This window comes from Onychomys torridus, chromosome 3 (assembly GCF_903995425.1).
Source record: "Onychomys torridus chromosome 3, mOncTor1.1, whole genome shotgun sequence".
Lineage (NCBI taxonomy): Eukaryota > Metazoa > Chordata > Mammalia > Rodentia > Cricetidae > Onychomys > Onychomys torridus.
Genome location: NC_050445.1, coordinates 103145030 through 103170769, shown reverse-complemented (window position 1 = coordinate 103170769; position 25740 = coordinate 103145030). Strand labels below are relative to the sequence as shown.

At 47.7% G+C, this 25740-nt stretch overlaps 1 protein-coding gene and 2 pseudogenes across 4 annotated transcripts; all 3 read left to right on the top strand.

Annotated features, from left to right (window-relative positions):
• Positions 1 to 165: 165 nt before the first annotated feature.
• On the top strand, positions 166 to 11338 carry Tada3 (transcriptional adaptor 3). Of its 4 annotated transcripts, none has more exons than XM_036181327.1 (10): positions 272 to 332; positions 628 to 686; positions 1973 to 2205; positions 2789 to 3039; positions 3162 to 3267; positions 5679 to 5820; positions 5911 to 6014; positions 6750 to 6859; positions 7392 to 7577; positions 10831 to 11338. In XM_036181327.1, the coding sequence occupies exons 3-10, from the start codon at positions 1999 to 2001 to the stop codon at positions 11021 to 11023; spliced, it is 1299 nt and encodes a 432-aa protein (XP_036037220.1). In that variant the 5' UTR covers positions 272 to 332; positions 628 to 686; positions 1973 to 1998; the 3' UTR covers positions 11024 to 11338. The 4 variants fall into 4 exon arrangements, with proteins under 4 accessions (XP_036037222.1, XP_036037220.1, XP_036037221.1 ...); XM_036181328.1 differs by having other exon boundaries at positions 291 to 332; positions 673 to 686; XM_036181329.1 differs by lacking the exon at positions 628 to 686 and having other exon boundaries at positions 166 to 332.
• Positions 11339 to 17360: 6022 nt separating this feature from the next.
• On the top strand, positions 17361 to 20111 carry LOC118580094 (annotated as a pseudogene).
• A 3306-nt stretch (positions 20112 to 23417) lies between these two features.
• LOC118580093 lies at positions 23418 to 25053 on the top strand (annotated as a pseudogene).
• The last annotated feature ends 687 nt before the right edge of the window (positions 25054 to 25740 follow it).

Here is a 25740-nt window from a genome sequence, read left to right as displayed (position 1 = left end):
AGCCGTCGAGGGACACATCGGCACTCGAGTCCCCTTGGGTCTCCATACATCCCTGGCCAGAGCCTTTGGTTCTTGTCGTCTTGGTTGTAACTTCCCCCATGTAACAATAGTACAGCCCGACCTCAGGTTGGGCACCAAATTAGGACAGGCCGGGCCGGAGGAGCCTGACGTTTCTTCCGGTGGTGCTCTCCTATCCTCTCCGGGCTCCGCCTACCTGCAGCCCTGGGGCCCGGCCGGGCAGCCGGTCCCTAGAGATCTCGGCTCTGAGCCCCGCCTTGGCCCCGGGCTGCTTCCTAGGGGACGCCTCAGGCCTAGCATTCCACCTGTCGGAGGTTCGTAGGTGGCCTTAGACCCCCAACCCCCGCAGGCCACTGTAAGCTGGTCGTGTCCCCGCCCTCGCGTCAGCTGCAGGGGGCCCGCCCATAGCCAGTTCCGGGGCGGTTGCTCTGGTAGCCCTGAACTCCCCGCCCCCTCCTGCGGCCCGGGGCCTGTAGGAGGCCGCAGAGAGGAGGTAGGAGAGGCGGGGGCTGTGTTAGGGGCTCCCTAGAGGACGAGGACCCTGGAGGCGGGATCTTGGGGCGACACACAGGTGGAGCCAGCCATTAAGCAGTCCCACTTCTGTGCCAGGCACTGAACTGGGCATTTGACGAGCATCACCTCTTAAATCCTCAGAACATTCCAGGGAGGTAGGTACTCTTGATGCCCCCATTTTACAGATTTATGCTTTTTAGTGGGCAGACAGACTGAGGCATCATCTCTTGTCCTGGAAAAAAAACAAAAAAACAAAACTGAGATTCAAGTTAAATAACGTGTTTAGAAGGGCACATGAGAAGAAGATGGGCTGGAACTTAGTTCTGTCTGCTTGACCCGCTCGTGTTCCAAATTTGCTAGGGACACAGAGAAGGTGTGAAGGTGGAGTAAGGTGAGCCAAGGAGAGGCTGGGCGAACCCTGTAAGATAGAATACTAGAAACAGCCCAACAGAGGAAACAGGACATAGGGAGACAGAGCACATTGGGATCTCTCTTATAGTGCAGGTTTGAGACTCCTTGGGTTTGAATTGCAGCTAGGAGGCCAGGCCTACTAATCATGCAGGTTTGTAAACCTAACTATTTGGGAGGTTGAAGCAAGTAGATCATAAGTTCAAGGCCTGCCTGGACGACTTAGTGAGAGCTTGTCCCAATAAAAATTCATGAAAGGGGGCTGAATGTAGTTTGGAGACTGTGTCTAGCATGTATAAGGCCCTGACTTGGATCCCTGGCACTCCATAGCCAGGTGTGGTTACATGCCTGGAATTCCGTCACTTGAGAGTTACTTAGCTAGTTTGAGACCAGCCTGGGTTGTATGAGACCCTGTTTCAAAAAAAAAAAAAAAAAAAAAAGCAAATAAAGAAAAAGGGGGGTTGGGGATTTAGCTCAGTGGTAGAGCGCTTGCCTAGCAAGCGTAAGGCCCTGGGTTCGGTCCTCTGCTTCAAAAAAAAAGAGAGAAGAAAAGAAAAAGGACTAGAAGCCAGGTGTGGTGGTGCACACCTTTATCCCAGCACTCTGGGAAGTAGAGGCAGATATGATGAGTACCATGCCAGCCACGGCTACATAGAGAGACTTTGTCTAAAGGAAACAAAACAAGAAAAAAAGGACTGGAGATAGAGCGTGTGTGAGACTCTGGGTTCAGTCTTAAGTGCCACCCGAACAAGAAGACAGTGAGTTGCAATTAGGAGTCTAGGCATCCCCTTTCAGAGTCTGTTTCCTTTTATGTAAAAAAAAAAAAAAAAAAAAAGCATGAGTTAAAGCTCATCCCCCAAGCCTGTGTGCAGTGCATAATTCAGTGAAGTAAGCCCTCCTTTGGTGTACAGTCGGGGCTCTATGACAAGGGGCTTTGACACCGTCCTTACTTCTAAGGGTACTGGAGCCTGGTTTCTTAGTTGGGCTCTCCCACTCTACTTTGCCTCCCACCCAATGGACTTCCCCTCTCTAGTTTTACAGGGTCCCATCTCCTGGGCCATGAGTGAGCTGAAGGACTGCCCATTGCAATTCCATGATTTCAAGTCTGTGGACCACCTGAAGGTCTGTCCCCGGTACACAGCAGTGCTGGCCCGCTCAGAGGACGATGGCATTGGTATTGAGGAGCTGGACACCCTGCAACTGGAGCTTGAGACCCTGCTGTCCTCTGCAAGCCGGCGACTGCGTGTACTGGAAGCTGAAACCCAGGTGATTCTTCATCAGAGGGGATGTCACTGGACACAGATTGTGTCAGGTTATGGGGCTGGGCCATTAGGTTAGCTCTGGCTGTTGAGGCTGAGGGATGGATGGGAAGAGAGACCCAAATGGGAACTGACAGCAGAGTTAGGTCCCAAGGGTCAGGGCTGCCATCCAGCTGAACCTCAGAAGATGGGCTCTGTCCACTTGTAGTCCCTGGACTCCCTGGGAGCTTTCTGAGATGCACTGTAACACAGTCAAGTTGTTTGTGTGGACAGGGCTCCCAGGCGGGTTGATGATTGAAATGGTTAGCTGGGAGTCTTTGTTGACCGTCACCAAAAAAACCACCAGCAGCATATTTCCCCAGGACTGCTGTGCCCTGGGGCATAACCTTTTTTAATTTATTTTTTAACAGGGGAATCAGAATGTAGACCTATGCTTAAATCCATGTGAGAAAGTCACAGAGAAAGAACCGGGCTTTGAAGGAGAAGTAGTTTACTTAATGGCGTCAACTTCTAGATCTCAAGTTATCCATAATGGGAAAGAGGTGCTTGTCTCCTCTCTCCTTCTCAGTGGCTGTCTTTGTGTGTTTCAGATCCTTACTGACTGGCAGGATAAGAAGGGTGACCGACGGATCCTGAAGCTGGGTCGAGACCATGAGCTTGGTGCTCCCCCAAAACATGGGAAGCCCAAGAAGCAGAAACTGGAAGGGAAGGCAGGACATGGTCCCGGCCCTGGCCCAGGACGACCCAAATCCAAAAACGTTCAGCCCAAGATCCAGGAATATGAATTCACTGATGACCCGATCGACGTGCCTCGGATCCCCAAGAATGATGCTCCCAACAGGTTCTGAGCCTGAGCACGTAGAAGAGAGCTAGAGGGGCCTAGGGACTGGTGGTGGAGTCTTGGAAGGCCCAGGGCTAAGGCTAGAGGAGCCCAGGGGTCTCAGGGTCTGCTTCTCCCTTCAGGTTCTGGGCCTCTGTGGAGCCATATTGTGCCGACATCACCAATGAGGAGGTACGAACACTAGAGGAGCTCCTGAAGCCCCCTGAAGATGAAGCTGAACATTATAAGGTAGAAACCCTGAGCTGTACAGTCAGAGAACAGGAAGGCTCAGAGGTGCCTCTGAATCATAGGCAGCAAAGCACACATCATCTACTTTCTTCTTTCCCAGCCTCCCTTCCGCTGCGTGACCCCTGCAGACACTGAGGCTCAGCCTTCCCTTGTTACCCCCACCTCAGCCTCTGTCAGTGAAGTCATCCTGTCTGCTTGTCTTTATCCTAAGAGCCTCTGGACACGCTCCCTGCTTTTAGACTTCAGCAACCGCTTTCTTTCTTTATTTAGTATTTAAAAGTTAAGTTCCAGGCTGGGCGGTGGTGGTGCACGCCTTTAATCCCAGCACTTGGGAGGTGGATCTCTGTGAGTTCGAGGCCAGCCTGGTCTCCAAAGCAAGTTCCAGGAAAGGTGCAAAGCTACACAGAGAAACCCTGTCTCGAAAAAACAAAAACAACAACAACAAAACAGTTAAGTTCCTGTTTCATTTCTAAGACACTAGAACTTGCTATGGTGCCCAGGCTGACCTTAAAACCTGGGATTCACCATCTCCCTCTCTCGGGCCTCCAGCTATCTGGGACTACAAACATCCATCACTACACCTGGTTTAAAGTTTTTTGGTTTTTTTGAAACTGGATCTCATATATCCTAGACTAGTCTTGAACTTTGTGTAGCTAATGATGCCCCTGAAGTTCTGATTCTCCTTCCTCTGACTCCCTAGTGCTGGGATCATAGGTATGTGCCACCACGCCCAGTTTTGCAGTCCTGAGATGGAATGCAGGGCTTTATGCATTCCAGGCAAGCTCTCTACCAGCAGAGATGCATCCCCAGCAAGTTAGTTTTATTCATAATGAAAATAAGACATGCTCCATAAAAGAAAGTGGACAAACGTGTGAAGAGGGGACTACCACAGGGCAGCAACTGCCACCGCAAGTGTGCTGTGTCTAGACCTTCCCAACCCCTGTTGGCCACAGGATGGAGTCCAAGTGTCTTGGGGCTTGGTGGCACTGCAGTTTCCCTTGGCCACACCCCTCTTCCTGCTGCAATTATGAGCTAGACTAGACATGTCTCCTTCCTGCTGGTCTCACCAGGGTCTATGCCCAAGCTCTTCTCAGTTGTCAGACTGCCTCACTCTTGAAGGCTCATGCTACTGCTACCAGAGACGCCTTTCCAGACTCCTCAGCAGAAAGAGGAAGCTGGGCCTAGAGGCTCACACCTGTTGCACTTGGGAGGCTGAGGCAAGTTTGAGGCTAGCCTGGGCTTACAAGTGTGAGGCCCTTTCCCCAAGAACAGCAAAGGAAGTGGTCTCCCTTGGTGACTTTGTGGTCCCTTGGCTACTTTAATTACACTTACTTGAATTTAAAAAACAAAAACAAAAACCTTTTTGTTTTGTTTTGTTTTGTTTTTCGAGACAGGGTTTCTCTGTGTAGCTTTGTGCCTTTCCTGGAACTCGATTTTTAGACCAGGCTGGCCTTGAACTCACAGAGATCTGCCTGGCTCTGCCTCCTGAGTGCTGGGTGTGCGCCACCACCACCCAGCTAACAAAAAACATTTATCTGAGGCCAGAGATGCAGTTAATGATAGAGCTCAGTGGTAGAGCAAGTGTTTAGCATGGACAAGGCCTTAGATTCAATCATGACCTAAAGAACGACAGCAACCTGTAATCTCACTGTGAGTTTGAGGTCAGGTTGTCTTACATATCAAGACCCTGTCTCAAAGAAAAGGGCAATCCATTTCAGCAGTAGTAAGTTTAAGCAACACACACACACACACACACACACACACACACACACACACACACACACACTTCCTTCTCATCACTTCCTTGGGCCCTAGTTCTCTTTAGAAAAATTACCTGTGACCAAAAGATCCATGAACATAGTATTTTATACTTTATATCTTTTGTTGTTTCATTCTTTCGAGACAGGGTTTCTGTGTAACAGCTCTGGCTGTCCTGGAACTTGCTGGCCTTCAACTCAGAAATCTGCCTACCTCTGCCTCCTGAGTGATGGGATGAAGGGATACTAGGCTTACACATTATATCTTGATTATTACATATCAGCTTCTAGAAGTATTTTGATTTCTGCTTTGTTTTGTTTATTTGACACAAGATAGGGACTCAGCCCAGGCTCAGACTCATGATCATCAAGCTTTAGCCTCCTGAGTTCTGGGACAACAGGTGTGTGCCACCAGCCCAGCTGTTTTCAATCTTTATATACCTGTTTCTCTTCCAAGAGTGTAAGTGTAGAGATTTTATCTTCTCTGCCTTTTGTGGCCACCATGAGTGGCCTTGGGCTAGGGACATTGCCAACAAATGAAGAAGCAGAATGAGTGGGGTGCTTACTGACAGTGTCATGCCAGCAGAGTCTCCCACACTCTAGGCTCAGTGGCCAGTGTTTACCTCTTAGAATTGAATGGCCTCTTTGCCGCAGATTCCCCCACTGGGGAAACACTACTCCCAGCGCTGGGCCCAGGAAGATTTGCTAGAGGAGCAGAAGGATGGGGCTCGGGCAGCAGCTGTGGCTGACAAGAAGAAAGGCCTCATGGGACCGCTGACTGAACTGGACACGAAAGGTAAGTCCCTCAGCTTGCTGTCCACCCCAGACTAGGATCTGAGTTTCCAGAGCTTCAGGCCTCCTGCTGTCCTTTCTCTGTCCACTGTAGATGTAGATGCCCTGCTGAAGAAGTCTGAGGCCCAGCACGAGCAGCCAGAAGATGGGTGTCCCTTTGGTGCCTTGACACAGCGCTTGCTGCAAGCCCTGGTGGAGGTGAGCACTCAGTTTGAGTGGGAACAGCAAGCTAGGTGTGGCGACATATGCTTGTAACCCCAGCAACACTTGGGAGACAAAGGCAGGAGGCTTAAGGGCTGCACATAACCATCTGAAAAAACCAAAACCTGTGAGCAAGAGCATCTTTGTGCCTCTGCCTACCTTAGAAACATGCTTCTATGTCCTTGAACCTCAGTTTCCTCTTTTGGCTCTAACAATAGTTTTTCTCTCAGGAAACAGTCTGGGGCATGCATTCCAGGTAGACTGAGGCAACGGGAAGGGGAAGTCTGCCTTAGCCCAGCCGAGACTCCAGTTTATAGTATCCTGACCAAGGTCACTCTGGGTGTGGTAACCCACCAAGCCCTCAGAAATCGAGTAAGGAGGAGGATGTGGAGGAAGCGCTCTGGGTGTGACTGAGATCACTTTGCACTGGAAAATTTGTCCCATGAGTGCATCGGACTGCAGTGGAGCCTGGGAAGTGTGGTGTAGCTCAGTGCTGTGGAGGAAGAGCAGTGTTGGGGTGTCCCCTTCTTTTGCTATTGATATCCCCTCTCCTCAACAAGGGAATGTCTGGAATGATCAAAGCTTTGGAGGAAGCTCTTTAACATGAGTGGGATGAAAAAGATGACGGACTATTTCTATCTAGCTTGTGAAGAGCATCTGTGTGTGTCAGAGAGGAGCGGGGAAATATGGAGATTCTACAGCTTTCCCCTCTAACCTCTCTCTGGTCTTTAGGAAAATATTATTTCCCCTATGGAGGACTCTCCTATTCCTGACATGTCTGGGAAAGAATCAGGGGCTGACGGAGCAAGCACCTCTCCCCGAAACCAGAACAAGCCCTTCAGGTGAGTGACCCCCCACCTGCACTGTGGGCTTGGCTGTCAGCTTCTCTCTGTCTTCTTCCAGACACACATAAACAGAGGTTGAGGCCATTGGACCAAGCACAGACGTCTCAGATGGAAATGCTGGCCTCATTTCTGGACAGACACTACAGCCTTGATCACCATACCTTTGCTCCTCCGGGAGATAACCCCAGTGCCCACCTGAAGGGAGTGGCTAGCCAAGTGCCAGAACTCCATATGAAATCACTGGGAACTGCTAGTCATTACAGAGACATACTTGACATGGAAGAATTAAAACAGTAGAGTACCACATGGGGGGAAAGGAGTGATCCTATTTGTACTTAAAATATATTTAAGTGTTACATATACTTAAAAAAATCTTGGAAATATATATCGTAAAAGATTGCAGCTCATATATAACGAGGCCTGAAACACATATGTGTGGTTATAGTGGGTTCACAAGGTGAAAGGAGGTCCCAGGAAACTCGGGGGGCCCCCAGCTGGCCCTCAGCTCAGGTGCTGGCCTTGCCTACAGTGTACCACATACCAAGTCCCTGGAGAGCCGCATCAAGGAGGAGCTGATTGCCCAGGGCCTGCTGGAGTCTGAGGACCGGCCTGCTGAGGACTCAGAGGATGAGGTCCTTGCTGAGCTGCGCAAACGGCAGGCTGAGCTGAAGGCACTCAGTGCACACAACCGCACCAAGAAGCATGACCTGCTGAGGTGAGTGAGCACTGTGCCAGGGACCAGCCCTGCTCCCCCAAGCTGTGTCTCAGGTGGATGCCACATCCAGGGGCAGGGATCTAGCACCCACAACTGACATATGAATGGATTTAATTCCATTTTTAGATGTTTTTTCATTGTAATTATGTGTATGTGGGTTTGTGCACTTGAGTGCAGGTGTCTGGTGTTGGCTGCCCTGCAGCTGGGGTCACTGGTGTCTGCTGGCTGCCCAGGAAGCCCCAGTCCTCTACAAAAGCAGTGCACGCTTTTAACCAGAGCCATCTCTCAGCCGACTCCATGGATAGGTGTAGTTCAGTGTATTTACAGTGCTGTGTTGTGTGCGTTTGTTTCTTTGTATGTGTATTTTTCTTTTCTTTTTTTTCGAGATAGGTTTTCTCTGTGCAATAGTTCTGTTCTGGCTGACCTGGAACTCACTTTGTAGACCAGGCTGGCCTTGAACTCACAGAGATCTGCCTGCTTCTGCCTCCCAAGTGCTAGGATTAAAAGGCGTGCTCCACCACTTTGTGGCTGTGTTTCTTTATGGTATTATTTAATCAAAATACCACAGAGGCACTGGGAAGTTAGCTCAGTGGGGGAAGTGCTCACCACCAAGCCTGACCTCTTGAATTCAGTCTTCAGCACACACATGAAAGCTGGCCACAGCAGGACACATCTGTAACCCCAATGCTTGGATGGGCAGAGGCAAGCCTAGCCGAATAGGTCTGTCTAGGATCCCATTAAGGATCCTGCTTCAAAAAAGAAAGCCATGGTCGGGGTTTCGTACGTAGCAGAACAGCTCCCTTGCTGCCATCAATTGAAAGTCAGCCCTTGACACAGGGGCTTGTAATGAAATTTTTATTTAAAAAAAAAAAAGAAAGAAAGCCAAGGGGTTGGGGATTTAGCTCAGTGGTAGAGCACTTGCCTAGCAAGCACAAAGCCCTGGGTTCGATCCTCAGCTCAAAAAAAAAAAAAAAAAAGCCAAGGGCCAGCAAGATGGCTTAGCAGGGAGAAAGCACTTGCCGCCTGGCCACTTGATTCCTGCAAGTTGTCCTTTGACATCCACATGCACACCAGGGCCTGTAACCCCTAGTGAATACATAAATGCATAGATTACAGTAAAAATAAGGTAAGGCATGATAGAGATATCCAATATCAACCTATGGCTTCCACATGCATACACACACCTGCAACATGAACATGTATGCATATAACACACACAAAAAACATCATAGAGGAAATAATGAAAACCATTATGTTTCCTCCTCAGACGTGTGAGTTGCTAATGTTCTCTTGGCTGTCTGTGATTGTGTTTGGCCACTCACCCACACTTCCTAGTGTGTGAGAGAATCAACTCCCATCTGACTAACTTCCCTGCAGTGATGATGAGGGTGTAGGTGACACGTGATGGCACTGGTAGGAGCCGCCCTTCTGTTAGCGCTCAAGCAAGACTCCTTGCTCCTCACAGAGCCCTGACAGAGCAGGCTCTCAATTACCTCTTACCATCTCTTACCTGGTACTGGGGTCAGGAAGAAGGCAGAGAAATGGACTCCTGCAGGCGGTTGGAGGAGATACACCATTCAAAGGAGGGGCAGCTGTAGCTGAGCTTTAAGGGGAGCTGAGGATAAACCAATGTTGCTTAGTGCCCACTGTGTGCCAGGGTCTTGTGCACCTTCTTTTCTCTAAAGACAACCCAGAGAGTGGGTGGCATTTTCTCCACTTACCAGATGAGGGATAGAAGCCAATGAAGTAGGGCCAAGTGGACCCTTGTTGAAGTCACATCCAGTCGAGAGCTGAGCTGAGATGGGAGGCAAGGCTGAATCCAAGCCTCTTTCTGGTTCACATTCCCTGTCACAGGCAAGGAGAAAACTACAGGGGGTGGCAAGGGTAGGGACCAATGAGAAAAAAGCAATGCTGTGTAGTTACAGAGGTACGGGATGTGTGGAAATGGTTGGGGCTCTCAGGAGGCTGGAGCTCAGCCCTGGGCCCTGCTGTGCTCCAGCTGCAGGGCTGTGGGCGAGGCACTTCAGGCCCAAGCAGCAAGGACTACATTCCCCAGAGACCTTCAGCTCCACCATCAGTGGAACTAAGTCAGAGCCACACACAGTTGAAGCACGGTGTGGCAGTGCACATCTGTAATTCTAACACATGGCTAAGGCAGGGGGAGGGTGAGCTTAAGCCCAATTGAAGCTGGTCTTTCCAAATCTTTTAGTTACCCTTGCTCAACCTGAGCCTCGGTGTCTTTACTATTATAACATGGGGATAATGGTTCTTACTTTGAAAGATTATGAGAATTGGCTGTATGCACTTGCATGTGTTAAGTTTATGGATTTTTTTTAAAAGATTTATTTATTTATTATGTATACAGAAGAGGGCACCAGATCTCATTGCAGATGGTTGTGAGCCACAATGTGGGTGCTGGGAATTGAATTCAGGACCTCTGGAAGAGCAGTCAGTGCTCTTAACCTCTGAGCCATCTCTCCAGCCCAAGTTTATGGATTTGTTTTGTTTTGTTTTGTTTTTCAAGACAGGGTTTCTCCGTGGAGCCCTGGCTCTCCTAGAACTCACCCTGTGGACCAGGCTGGTCTCCAACTCAGAGATCAGCCTGCCTCTGCCTCCTGAGTGCTGGGATTAAAGATGTGTGCCACCACCACCCAGCATTTATGGGGTTTTTAATATGTATTTTTATTTTATGTGTGTGGTGTTTTGCCTGCAGGTCTGTCTCTGCACCATGTGTGTGCCTGGTGCCTATAGAGGGCATTGGATCCTCTGGAACTAGAGTTAGTTGTCAGCTACCATGTGAGTGTTGCAAACCAAACCTGGGTCTTCCAGAAGAGCAGCTGGTCTCTCCAGCTCCTAGGTTTTAGTAAGCTAGGGATAGTGGTTCACACCTACTATCTTAGCAATGGAGAGGTGGAGGCAAGAGGGTTGCCTCAAGTTCAGGACCAGCCTAGGCTTTTTAGAGTATTTTTAGGTTCACAGCAAAATGGACAGAAAGGTAGAGATTTCCTGCATAGTTCCTGAGATCCCACATGCTGCCCCTACTATAAGCAGCAATAAGTTAACATTTTGGAGCACTTAAATAATGCCTCACACACAGTTTCAGCTCAGTGTGGCTCTGCATCTGTGCACACTGGCCATGAATGGAACAGGCCAAGAAGTGCCAGTCTCAGCTGGGATTGTGAGGAGGCTCAGTCTGGAAGAAGGAAGGGACAAATTCAGGAGAAGGGATAACCATGACACTTGGCCCCCACAGGTTGGCAAAGGAGGAGGTGAGCCGGCAGGAGCTAAGGCAGCGGGTCCGCATGGCAGACAATGAGGTCATGGATGCCTTTCGCAAGATCATGGCTGCCAGGCAGAAGAAGCGCACCCCCACAAAGAAGGAAAAGGACCAGGCCTGGAAGACCCTGAAGGAACGGGAGAGCATCCTGAAGCTCCTAGATGGCTAGCCTCACCTGCTGCTGGCCACCTCCCTGGCCATGGGCTGCCCATCATATGACAACAGTCTCAGGGCTGAAATACTCTCAGGCCACTCAGCTGAGCTTTGTGCAGCCAGCATGCAACGCCTTGCTGTGCTGGCCTGGACCTAGCATCTGCCTGGTGCCTCAGGTGAGCAGGCTTGTTCCTGGCTGTCCCCTTTCCTTCTTCCAATCTCCTCGACACCTTCCCTCAAGGACTTCTTCCTTGGGGTTTTGTAAAGTACAAACTTAAGAATAAAATGACTGCTGTGTTTTGTTTTGTTTTATAAAAAAATTACAAAAGGACCTACAATTTTTGAGTATTATTTGTGGTGTAGGAAGGGCTTAGATAGGTGAAAAGGGTTCAGGAAAGCATGCTTGGTGGCTCTCAGCTTGTGGCCTATCACATTTATTTCCGAGCACTTTTTTCTGAGGGTGCTGGTGGCAGGAGGGTGGGTCCTGAAATTCCTAGGGCAGGACTGCCTTTACAGCTACCAAGGACCTGTTCCTTCAGTGTTTCCAGAGTGCCAGCTATCTCCAAGATATATCCTCAGCTGTGGGTGTCAGGAGGAGCAGCCAAATGGTTCGTTTGTGTCTATTACTGAAGAGAACCTAAAGCTGGCTGGCCATGGCCTCCCCCCAAATAGCAAGCCTTGTCCCAGATGTCTCTGTGTCTTATCTAAGCCCAAACTGGGCTCTCATACTAATGACAATAAGAGGTTGTCCAGCCCCTATTTATTTTCTCCAGGGTCCTTAAAAGAATCTAACAACCAGTTGAGGATCTAAACTTAGGGATATTGAATGAATAAGCACACCAAGCTCTTTAGTCCATTCACTATTCTTTCTTTCTTTTTTTTTTTTTTTAAGATTTATTTATTGTATATACAGTGTTCTGTCTGCATGTATACCTGCAGGCCAGAAGAGGGCGCCAGATCTCATTACAGATGGTTGTGAGCCACCATGTGGGTGCTGGGAATTGAACTCAGGACCTCTGGAAGAGCAGTCAGTGCTCTTAACCCCTGAGCCATCTCTCCAGCCCCCATTCACTATATTCTTATAAGTCAATTCTATCTACACATCTTTTCTGTTCTCATACTTGGCTCCTCTCTGTCCCTTCAGCTGTTCTCTCAGTATTCTATCTAGTTCTTTCCATCTTCCTTCTCATCTTTGTTCCCCCTTTGTTCTGCCCTTTAGCATATATATATATAGATATCTATATTTATAGATAGATAGATACATAGATATACATATATCTCCATTCATTAACAACTAGTTAGTAAAAACTATAAAGTAAACTCTCGAGAGTATGTACACGTATGGAAATGCATGGTAAATGGGGAAATGTCATAACTTATTGCACAAGAAGTTTACAACAAGAAACAGCCAATTCATTCAAAAGGTAGTAATTCCATAACGCCTTGGGTGATGGTTTGCTCCAACAGAACCCTTGGTTCTGATAGGTTGACCTTCTGAACTCTAGTTGTCACCTACTGTATACTCCCATACTCCTTTGCTACCAGCAGCTCTCAATATCATACCTATTTCTGACACAGCCTCTAGGGTTAGGTTAATTACTGCAGTGGCCCTCAAACTGGGTTGCAATCTCTCGGAAAACACTGATACTTACATTATGATTGGGGGTCACGATAACATGAGACTGAATTAAAGGGTCACAGCATTAGGAAGGGTGAGAACCACTGTCTACTGGGATTTCATTTTTTATTTTCTTTGGAGACAGACCTTCTGGCTGGCTCTAAACTTGTAGCAATCCTTTTGCTTCGGCCTCATCTGCTGGAATTACAGGCCTGAGCCATGGTGATGCCTGGCCTACTCAGAGTTCCAACCATGCAGCCCCACAAAGTTCTACCCACAGTGAGGGCCAAACCCATCCAGATCTTGGCAGATAACAAAGCAAATGCAGGGTGGGCTACCAACATTGTTCCATAGCCTGGGCTGCTCGAGAAATGTACAGAGTGCTCTTGTCTCTGTGTGTTCTCCCAGGCTAGGGTTAGAGCCTGAGGGTGTTGGCAATTTGCTATGGGAAAGGACAGGAGACAGTTTCCTGAGGAAATGACCTATGAACTGGGCCACAGAGAAAGATGAACTGTTTGTAGTGGCAAGAGCCTGTAATCCCATCACTCAGAAGGCTGAGGTAGGAGGGCTGCAGGTTCAAGCCTTGCCTGGGCTATATGGTGAGACTCTGTCTTTAAAAAACAAAGGTAGAGGGGTTGGGGATTTAGCTCAGTGGTAGAGTGCTTGCCTAGCAAGTACAAGGCCCTGGGTTCGGTCCTCAGCTCTGGGGGAAAAAATAAAAGGTAGATTTGTAGGGGAAAAGACACGATCAATAAGACAAAATGACAGCCTACATAATGGGAAAAGATCTTCACCAACCCCCACATCTGACAGAGGACTGATCTCCAAAGTATATAAAGAACTCAAGAAACTAGACATCAAAATACTGAACAATCCAATTTAAAAATGGGCTACAGAGCTAAACAGAATTCTTAAAAGAAGAATCTTAAATGGCTGAAAGACATTTAAGGAAATGCTCAACATCCTTAGCCATCAGAGAAATGCCAGTCAAAACGACTCTGAGATACCACCTTACACCTGTCAGAATGGCTATGATCAAAAACACTGATGACAGTCTATGTTGGAGAGGATGTGGAGCAAGGGGAACACTCCTCCACTGTTGGTAGGAGAGCAAACTTGTACAACCACTGTGGAAATCAATATGGTGGTTTCTCAGAAAATTGGGAATTGATCCACCTCTTGGGCATATACCCAAGGAAAGCTCAATCATACCACAAAGATACATACTCAACTATGTTCATAGTAGCATTATTCATAATAACCAGCCGGGCGGCGGTGGCGCATGCCTGTAATCCCAGCATTCAGGAGGCAGAGGCAGGTGGATCTCTGTGAGTTCGAAGCCAGCCTGGTTTACAAAGTGAGTTCCAGGACAGGCTCAAAAGCTACACAGAAACACTGTCTCGAAAAACAAACAAAACAAAACAAAAAACATAATAGCCAGAACCTGGAAACAACCTAGATGCCAACTGAAGAATGGATTAAGAAAACGTGGTACATATACACAATGGAGTACTACTCAGCAGAGAAAAACAATGACATCATGAAATTTGCAGGCAAATGGATGGAGCTAAAAAATATCATCCTGAGTGAGGTAATCCAGACTCAGAAGGACAACATGGTATGTACTCACTCATAAGTGGATACTAGATATACAGCAAAGGACAATCAGACTGCAACCCACAGAACCAGGGAGGCTACCTAGCAGGGGGAACCCTAGGATGACTGTGGCTTATAATAAGTTTTGCTTTTGCCCAATCACTGGGCAAGCTTTAGTAAAACATTTCACTATTAGGATAAGAATATGTACCGTATCAAGCTGATGAAAGAATATGCTGGCTGTACTTTCAGGAGGGGAGAGCAAAATCTTTTTAGATTATGGATTAGCCTATAGAAAAATGTCTGCTGTAAATCAAACAGTGAAGGGGAAGATGAATAGGAATCTCACTTACATGGCTTAAGTAAAACATAGCTCTCTGAACAGATGAAGATAGGTTTCTTCTGTGTCCCAGAATCCAATCTATTTATATGTATAATTCAGCTATTATTTGGCTTAAAAGGGCTTATTGGGAAATGTTATTATTTTTACTATTTTCTGCAGAGAAAATATTTTCCAGTTTCAAATAACCCTGGACTTTTGAATTATAGCCTGTTTTTATGTTCAAGCTATCTGTGTATTATTTCTCCTGCAGTTGTACATGAAATGTTTTTACATTAAAAAAAGGACAAATACTAAAAATTTAAAAAACAAAAAATGTAGAGCTGGGCGCTGGTGGCGCACGCCTTTAACCCCAGCACTCAGGAGGCAGAGCCAGGCTGAGCTCTGTGAGTTTGAGGCCAGCCTGGTCTATAGAGTGAGATCCAGGACAGGCACAAAAATTACACAGAGAACCCTGTCTCAAAAACAAAACAAAACAAAACAAAAACAAAGGTAGAATAGCATCTCTCTTTGGGTTGTGGGAATATCACTGTCAAACTAGGGTGGACATGTTACTCCAACTTGACCAATCATGATTGGTAATGACTATGTGACTCAACCTGGGTCACTCAGGCCTTCCTTAAAATTGCTCTTTGGAGTCTGGCATGGTTGTATGAGCCTGCATTCCTAGCCCTTGGGAAGTAGAGGCAAGAAAGTCAGGAGTTCAAGGACAGCCTGACTTCCTTGAGACCTTATTGCAAAAACAAAACAATTGGAGTTGAGCATGATGGTGCAGCCTTATAATCTCAGCACTCGGGGTGGGTGGTGGTGGTGGTGGTGGTGGTGTGGAAGCAAAATCAGGAGTCCAGGATCATCCTTGGCTGGATATCAAGTCTGAGGATAGCATCGGCCACATGAAGCCCTGTCTGTCACAACAGAAAGGAAAGAAGAGGAAGAGAGTAGAGGAGGAGAGAAGGGAAGGAGAGAGAGTAAAGGGAAACCAAGGCACCCAGTGACCTGTTTTCCTGCCATGTAGGAGAATCCCCTGAGAATGAGGCCAGCTCATCAGCAGTGCAGGAAGCAGAGAAGCAGCTACTCCTGGCTCTAGCCACACCTGGAGCCCTGTGACCTCCCCGACATAAACTACTAGTGATGTCAGCCTATAAAGGCTTCCTTTAGCTCCAGCTAGGTTGTTTTGAAGTTTTGTCATTTGTAAATAAGAAAGTTCTGACTAATAAGAGTCTATCTGGACAAATAGAAAGATGGAGGAAGGGCCTGAGGGAGTGACATCAGGCTCTCTGCCTGCTGCTAGGTGCAGGGACAAGTAATGACTCATTGTCCCCAGGCTGTTCCTATCTTCTCATCGAGAAAAACAAACAAACAAACACCCACACATGAAACACAGACAGTAACTCTAACAATGATAATGAAATGAAGCACTCAACACCAATTGCTGATTTAACCTTGTTGGAGCATATGTAGGGTACCAACAGTATCCCATCCTTCCCAGATGAGAAAACTGAGCCTTAGGATGTTACACACCTTGCTTGGTCCAAGTGGTTGGCCACATGACTTGGAAGCAGTGCTTCTTGGTTATGTAAATGAGTGGGACCCCTGTCCCAGTACAGTCTGTGAGAATCACATTTCCTTCCCTTGGTTGGGCAGAGCCCATTTTGTGCAGCCAAACACGGCAGCCTTGCTTACAAACCTCTCATGCTAACCACTCATTCCATATTCATTAGGCCTGCCCATAAGTATGGTGGGTGGCATGGGCAGAGAGTTCCAGGAACAGACAGAGTTTTGTGGAGGAGGTGAGATTCAAGGTCCCCAAATTGGGTAGATCGTGAGAGGAGGAAGGTAGTCGCGGTACATAGAAGGCAGCAGCTTGAGGACGGACAGGACCCAGTTCCTTCCCTCTCAAGGAGCAGCTGTGAGAGTTCATTATTCCCTATCAAAGAGGCTGGGCCCTCTATGTAAGACACTGCTCCTTGCACACTGCCTACTCTCAGGGAAGTAGTGCTGGGCTGGGCTGCAGAGGACACTGAGGCTCACAGAGATGTGATGCCATGCAGTGTCTCAGCCTCGGTACAGGCAGTTACTATTTCCAGGAAGAACCACCTGCAGGCAGTTCTTTTGTTATTTTTTTATATTAAAATTTTAATTACATGTAAATATGTGTCTGTGCACATGAATTTAGTGCCAGTATTGGGCACTGGATCTTATGGAGCTAAAGTTACAGGGGTCAAGAGTGGCCTGACGTGGATGCTGGGAACTGAACTCATGTTCTCTGGAAGAATAGCAAGTGCTCTTAACTGCTAAGCCATCTCTCCAGCCCATATTTATTTTCTTTGAAGGCAGAGTGTCATGGATAATCTGGTCTCAAACTCACTCCTGGAATGACCACGTGCTGGAATGACAGACGTGCACCACCATGCTCATTTATGCTGTGATGGCGATGGAGCTCAGGCCTTATGCATGATAGGCAAGCACTCGACCTGAGCTACACCTCCAGCCTTACTCCAAACAGTTCTGACAGCTATGTCTGGTGTCACTAGGGCCTCCTTTGTGGGATTTGGAGGGAACTGGGATCCCTAGGAAGAGGAGGAAGACGTTCCAGTCACTGACCAATTTTTACTTGAGGCCACCCCAACACTTGGTGACTAATTGGACAAGTCTATTGCATCTTACTTGGCCCCAGAAGGGGTGCATGTGCCACTCAAGAGTATTTTCCAGAGTCCCAACTGCCTCTGTGAGCACAGAGGGGTAAGCTTGTACAACATCAGGTCCCCAGACTTCCAGCTCCTGAAAGAACTGTTGAAGATGCCATGGATGAATGTCAGAGAACTTCGGTCAGCAGGTAAAGTCCTCTCCTGGCCTAGGGCTCCAGGCTCAACAGAGAGAAGCAGGCACAAATGGCCTGTGGCATGACGCACTCTGGCTGGGTACCACTGACTCCATCTACCTTCTCCACTTCCTTAAGCACACTTTTGCTCCCTTACTCCACAGCTGTTTATGGAGGTGTAAGTGACTAAGGCTCCCGTGACAGGGAGATAGATGAAGGACAGGCAGTGGCAATGCAGCCAGTAAGAGCAGGCACAGAAGAGTGTGAGCAAGCTGCCAGATCTTGGGGTGGAGACTGACTCAGCAACAGCTCGGAGGGCCCAGAGGGGCTTCAGGGAGGCTCAGACAGGAAGTTGTTGGGCAGAAGACGGCATCCCAGACAGACAATAAGATACAGAGGTGTGAGCAGCTGGCCAGCTGAGAGCCGTGAGAACTTGAGTGTGAGTATCACTGGAGCCTGGCTGTGTGCAGGGAAGGGAAAGAGTGGATGAAATTCCAAAGCAGGCTAGCAGCAGGCTGGGAGAGGCTGAAAACCAGTGCAGGCTTTACTCTCCAGGCAAATGTTTTCAAAGTAGTTCCTAGGGACTGCAAAGATGGCGCAGTGGTTAAGAGATAGGCTCTTCCAGAGGTCCATGGTTCTATTCCCAGCACAACCAACTGTAACTCCAGTGCCAGGGGGACACGATGCCCTCTTATGGCCTTTGTGGACACTTGCATGCATGTGGTACACAGACATATATACAAGCCAAACAATAATACACATAAAATAAAAATAAAAAATGATAACGGGGGGCTGGAGAGATGGCTCAGCAGTTAAGAGAACTGGCTGCTCTTCCAAAGGTCCTGAGTTCAATTTCCAGCAACCACATGGTGGCTCACAACCATCCATAATGAGATCTGGTGCCCTCTTCTGGCCTGCAGCCATATATGCAGGCAGAACACTGTATACATAATAAATAAATAAATCTTAAAAAAAAATAATAACGAAGTGTGATCCCTGGATGTGTGTGCCTCAGCATCACCTAAGAATCTGAGAAAAAGGAAAAAATCTCAGACCCAGACCCAGACCCACAGAACTACAGAACTGGAAACTCTGAGGCTGGGGCCCAATAATCTCACTTTTTATTTTGTTTAGTTTTGAGATAGTGACTCTATATCTGTTTTAAGATGTCCTCCAAGGCAGGTTAGGTGGTGGAAGTCTATAGTCCCAGCTACTAAGAATGCTGAAACTTGAGAATCACTCAGGAGTTTGGAGCAGCCTGAACAAAATAGGATAGCCTTACCTATAAAATCAGACAGATAAGTAGGCAGACAGACAGACAGACAGGCTGGGAGTGGTAGTTCACATCTGTAAACCTAGCTCTTGGGAGGCTAAGGTAGGAGGAATGTCACGAAGTCAGGACCAGCCTGGGCTACATAGTGAGTTCCATGTCAGTTTGAGCTACAGTGTGAAATCCTATCTCAAAAAACTGGTAAAGGGCCTACCACACAGGCACAGGAATCTGAGTTCAGATTCCTCAAAACCCGTATTAAACAGCATCTTGCTGCTGTAACCCCAGCCTTGGAGAGGGGTGTAGAGGCCACTTGAAGTTGGCGAGCCAGCCTCTCTGCATCGATGGGCTTCAGGATCAGTGAGAGATCCTAAACAAGTAAGTAAGTAAGTCAAGATCGGAGCTGGACATGTGGCTCAGGAGTGAAGAGCACTTACTTGTTGCTCAGTGATGAGGAGCACAATTCAGATTTCAGCACTGAGGTCAGGGGACCTACAAGGGTTGTAACTCCAGCTCCCAGCCATTCCCTGACTTCTGGTTCCTGTGGGTGCCTGTATATGGGACACATATGTACAGACACGCACACAAAACAAAATAAGATGGTGGAGGAATTCTGATTTTTAATTTAAAGTTTTTGTTGTTGTTCTTTGATTTTTCAAGATAGGGTATAGCCCTGGCTGTCCTGGAACTTGCCTCAAACTCACAGAGATCGGCCTGCCTCTACACCCACCACCATCACCCACTCACCCCCCACACACTCTCATCCATCCTTCCCTCCCCCAGTGCTGAGATTAAAGGTTTGCTCTGCAGCCACCACCACCCAGCAGTGCCCAGAGGCAGAGGGATTCCAGTGCAGGATAGCCCAAGGCCATCCTCTGGGCTGCCTGGCAGCCATTGTGGCCAAGCAGGTTCTGCTGGGCTGGAAAGTGGTGGTCACACACTGTGCCCACATCAACATTTCTTGGCAATTTCTTTCTTTCTTTTTTTCCTTTGAGACAGGGTTTCTCTACATAGCTTTGCACCTTTTCTGAAACTCACTCTGTAGCCCAGGTTGGCCTCGAAATCACAGAGATCCACCTGTCTCTGCCTCCCGGCAATTTTTACAGAGACAAGTTAAAGAAGGGTCACATAGTGTGTGGCATGCTTCTCCACAAGACCAAGCTGGACCAGCCCCTCTAGGTGTTCAATGGGATCCCTCCACCCTAGGACAAGAGAAGGTGGATTATGCCTTGCCAGCCTTGAAACTGTGTGGCTGACGCCTACCAGAAAGTTTTCTTACCTGGAGCATGTGGCTCATGAGGTTGGCTGGAGTACCAAGCAGTGACAGCCACCCTGGAGAAGGCCAGGATCCATTACCCGAAGAAGAAACTTGCAAGGCATGGAAACAGGAAGAAAAGAATGTGGAAAGAAAATCAGTCAGTTCACAGAGGTCCTTAGGACCAATGGACTTACAGTGTGAGCCCAGCAGACTGTGCCTTAGGAAAAAAAAAAAAAAAAAAGCAGGTAAACTGGTCATGGTTCATGGTGGCATACCCCATTAATCCCAGCACTCAGGAGGAAGAGGCAGGTAGATCTCTGTAAATTCAAGGCCAGCCTGGTCTACTAGTGAGTTCCTGGACAGATAGGGCTACACAGTAAGACCCTGTCTCAGGAAAAAAAAAAAGAGGTGAGTCATCAGGGAAAGACCCATGTTGACCTCAGCTCTCCTCTCTACATGTGTAAGTGCACAATGCACATACACATGGCACATGTGTGTTCAGGCACATGTGCATACATCCCACACAAACACAATAAATGCATATAAACAAATAAAACCAGGTGTGATGGTGTATTGTCTATAATCCCAGAACTCGGGATCTGAGACAAAAGGATGAGGAGTTCAAAGTTATCTTTGGATACATGGCAAGTTTGAAGCCAGCCTAGGCTATATGAAGCCCTGCCTCAAAAACAAAACAAAACTCTAAAGCAAGTAAATAATAAATACCCCTGGGGGATTCCTGGTGCACAGTAACATTTGAGGAGTATTTTCTGCTTATAGTAGGGATCTGGGGGAGATTTGGGAGCAGGGCAGTGCCATATTAGCATTCTGACATAGCAGCACTGGGGCTAGGTTGAAAAGAGAGGATGAGGAAGTCAGGCTGATGGGAACACAAACTACAGAACAAAACTTGATGGGCTGGGATGTAGGTTGGGGACAGAGTGCTTACAGTTCTATTCTCAGCACCCCACCCCACCCCCAAGAGGAAAAACAAACAATCAAAGACCAAGAGGAATAGATACCTCCAAAATTTGTCATCTAATCTCCCCCATCCCTGTCCTCACTCCCCTGATACTCTGGACTGAAGACTGCAACTTCTCTTGAAGTTTAGTGTGACTAAGCTTTAGCCAGTGAGCTATGGGTTGAGAGATCTGTGTAATGAGGTCATGAGTTCTAAGGTCTATGCTCTCTATGTTCCTGTTCTCCCTGGGATGATGAAACACGGTAAAGATAATACCATAGCAACAGAGGAACCACAAGACAAGAGGCAGTCAGGGTCTTTCTTACCTTGTAGTCATCATCCCAGCATGGGGATGCTTTCAGCCAGATGTTACACACTCCATTTAACTCACAATTACTCATTTTTTTGTTTGTTTATTTTGGGTTTTTTGAGACAGGGTTTCTCTGTAGCTTTGGAGTCTGTCCTGGAACTCACTTTGTAGACTAGGCTGGCCTCGAACTCACAGAGATCCACCTGCCTCTGCCTCCTGAGTGCTGAGATTACAGGCGTGCACCACCACCACCAGGCGCAATTACTCTGTTAAAGAAACCAAACCTGAGCAAGGGAAGGGCTGTGCCAAGCAATCTGTAGGAGCTATCTTTCCTCCCTCCTCCATCTCTTTCCTCCCTCCCTTTCTTCTTCCTCCTCCTCCCTCCCTCCCTTCCATGCTTCACTCCTTCCTCCCTCCCTTCCTTCCTCCTCCCTCCCTCCCTTCCTTCCTCCTCCCTCCCTCCCTCCCTTCCATGCTTCACTCCTCCCTCCCTCCCTTCCTTCCTCCTCCCTCCCTCCCTCCCTTCCATCTCCTCAGAAGGGGTTACAATAGCATATAAAGAAGGATAAAGGTGAGCCCACTAGGTTTAATGGGGCTGCTCTCATTAGATAGGGAATTTTGCTCTGATCATCTTATAGGCCAACACAAGGATGAAAATGAAATTGGCTCAGAATGTTTGACAGTAGAGGAAAAGTTAGCTTCCAGTTGGCTACAAAAACTTGGATCATTTCTTGTATAGAAGCTGGAATGAAGCTTTGAAATGCTTCATAAAATGGAACCAGGATTTCAGGGGAGATTATCCCCTGCTTCCTCTCTCTCTTAGACAACATACCTTCAAATTCAATAGCTGAGGATGGCCCTGAGTTTATCTTGCTGACTCTCCCTACTGAATGCTGGGGTTGCATACTGCAGCATCATCACATCCAGTTTCTTGCTTGGACTGGAAATTGAACCCAAGGCAACACTGTACAAACTAAGCCACATCCACAGCCTCCTCCCTCTACCCCATCTTTCTTAAAAATTCTTGACACCCAGCTCTGAAAAAGTCAAGGCAGGCATATCTCTGTGAGTGAGGCCAGCCTAGTCTACACAGTGGGCAGTGAAACAGTTCAGTGGGTAAAGGAGCTTGCCACCAAATCTGACAGCGTTCGATCCTTGGGACCCATATGGCGGCAGAAGAGGGCCAACTTGCCCAGTTGACCTCCACACAAATGTATGACAGTGGAATTTGTGCACACTTGTGCACATGCACACACACACAGATAAATTTAAATTTTTTTTTTTTTTTCGAGACAGGGTTTCTCTGTAGCTTTGGAGGCTGTCCTGGAACTTGCTTTGTAGACCAGGCTGGCCTGGAACTCACAGAGATCTGCCTGCCTCTGATAAATTTAAATTTAAGCTTTTCTTTTGCTGCTTCGACTTCACCACATTCCAGCTTCCCCTGCTGCAAGTGGCCAGCATTGTTAAAGGATCCAACAAACTAAAACCGGTAAAATATCACCATAAGGAAGAAATAATAAAGTGCTTGCATTGGTCCTGGAAAGACAACTGACGTAGAATTCACTTCAGAAATAAGGTTTATTGAGAGAAAGAGCCTTGAGGTGATTTAAATAAGAATGACTCCCATAGGCTCATATATTTGAATGCTTAGTCATCAGACAGTGGCACTATTTGAGAATGAATAGAATTAGAAGGTGTGGCCCTTTTGGAGGAAGTGTGTCGATGTGGCTGGGCTTTGAGGTTTCAAAAGCTCATGTCAAGCCCAGCATCTCTCTTTGCCTATGGATCAGGGTGAAGCTCTCAGCTACTGCATCAGCACCCTCCTGCAGGCCACCATGCACTCCTGCAGGCCACCATACCCTCCTGCAGGCCACCATGCCCTCCTGCAGGCCACCATGCCCTCCTGCAGGCCACCATGCCCTCCTGCAGGCCACCATGCCCTCCTGCAGGCCACCATACCCTCCTGCAGGCCACCATACCCTCCTGCAGGCCACCATGCTCCCACCATGATGATAATGGACCTCTGAAAAACTAAGAAAGCCCCCGATTAAATGCTTTCCTTTATTGGAGTTGCCTTGGTCATGGTGTCTCTTCTCAGCAATAGAATGTGACTAAGGCAAGCCTCAGGCTGTGATTAGGCCCCAAGATGGGAAAGAGAGAATATCAGAAAGAAAGTGGTAAAATACATCCAAAGCTGCTTATCCAAGCCTCAAAAGGAAGAAAAGGTTCCCCTGCCATGACGGGCCACCATCCAGTGCTCATGCTCAGTTAGAATGCAAAGCATGAATAGAGAAGAAACATTCAATCCAGAAATATCAATGCTGCTAAGATAAAAGCAGACATAATCCAGACATGTTTGGAACCTAAATCTATGATTAAGATGCTTGGACCTGATGGGAGGCATCATGATGACCAATGATGGCAATGCCATTGTTAAAGAGATTCAATTCTAGCATCCAGCAGTCACGCTCATGGTTGAAATTAGCAGGACCCAGGATGAAGGAGTTGGAGATGGGACCACATCAGTAATTATTCTTGTTAGAGAAATGCTGTCTGTGGCTGATCACTTCCCAGAGTACTCAGTTGCACCCAACAGTGGCAATCAGTTCAGTGCTTACTTACCACCTGGCAGTGGATGATGTGATCAGTACTCTGAAGAAAATCAGTACCCCTGTTGATGTCAATAAACTGTGATATGATGCTGAACGTCATCAATAGCTCTATGACTACAAAAGTCATCAGTCAGTGGTCCTCTTTGGCATGTAATGTTGCCATGGATGCTGTCAAGACTGTACAGTTTGAAGACAATGGCCAAAAGGAAATTGATGTCAAGAAGTATGCAAGGGTGGAAAAGATCCCTGGTAGCATCATTGAAGACTAGTGTGTCTTAGGTGGAGTCATGATTAACAAGGATGTGACCCATCCACAAATGCAATACTATATCAGGAACCATCAAATTGTGCTACTGGATTCTTCTCTGGAGTATGAGGAAGGAGAAAGCCAGATGGAGATTGATGTTACACAGGAGGAGGACTTCACCCAAATCCTGCAAGAGGAAGAAGAGTGCATCCAGCAGCTGTGTGAGGATATTTCCTGCTAAAGCCTGCTGTGGTCACCATAGAAAAGGGCATCTCAGACTGAACTCCGCACCACCTCATGCGGGCCAATGTCACAGTCATTCATAGAGTCCGGAAGACAGACAAGAATCACATTGCTAGAGCCTGTGGGACATGGATAGTCAGCCGACCAGAGGAACTGAGGGAAGATGTTGGTACAGGCCTTTTGGAAATCAAGAAGGTTGGAGATAAGCACTTCACATTCATCACTGAGTGCAAAGACCCAAAGGCCTGCACCATTCTTCTTAGAGGAACCATCCAGGAGATACTCTCAGAAGTAGAACCCAACCTACAGAATGCCACACAAGTGTGTCACAACATTCTCCTGGACCCTCAGCTAGTGCCTGGTGGCAGAGTCGGCTGTGGCCCATGCCTTGACAGAAAAATCTAAGGCCATGACTAGTGTGGAACAATGGCCATATAGAGCTGAGGTCCAGGCTTTAGAGGTCATCCTTGTACCAGAACCGGGGGGCCAGTACCATTCGTCTACTTACCTCCTTTTGAGCCAAGCAAGCACAGGAGAGTTGTAAGACCTGGGGTGTGAACGGTGAGACTGGTACCTCAGTGGGCATGAGGGAGCTGGGTAGATGGGAGCCTTTGGCTGTGAAGCTACAAACGTGCAAAACAGCAGTGGAGACTCCACTTCTGCTTCTGTGGATTGATGGCATTGTCTCTGGCCACAAGAAGAAGAAGAAGATGCGTGATGACCACAGCCTCAAAGCAGTACTCCAGATGCTGACTAGGAGTGGGCTGTGAGCAAGGTGACCGCACAGACCCAGCCCTCTCCCCTTTCCTGAGCCAGAGGTCCAGGAACATTGTAGACGGACAGCTTTGTTTGCAAAGGATTGGGTTGTGGGGCAGCCCCCAGTCTGTCCCATCTCAGTTTACAAAAAGTCCTGACATGCATCTCCTCTCCATTTAATTTTGTAAGCTTTCCATTGAGTTTGCTTCCAATGATGAAATCTAAGTCATTAAAAAAAAGGAAGAAGCTTCCCTTCCAAATGTGTAGAGGGCTGGAGAGGTGGCTCCCAGTTAGGAATGCTGGCTGTTCTCGCAGAGGACCCAGGTTTGGTTCCAGCACTTATATCAGGAGGCTCACAACTACCTGTAACTCCAGTTCCAGGGGAGCCAACACCCTCTTCTGACATCTTTGGGCTCCTGTTAACATGTGGTGGGAATACATACACACACATACACAAACATGCATACACATAAATAAATAAATTTAAGCCTGGAGAAGAGCATCAGGGAGAGTGAGTATAAAGTGGGGGGAGCCACCCTAAGACAACAGAAGTAAAGGCTCTCCTTTCCTATGATGAGGAACCTGGGGTTCAGAAAGGGGAAGGACCACATCAGATAGTAGCCCTGAGTCAGTTTTGTAAGTGGGGTCCAAACTGTAGAGGCGCATTGTGTACATCTGCCTCTGAGTCCTCTTGCATGAGT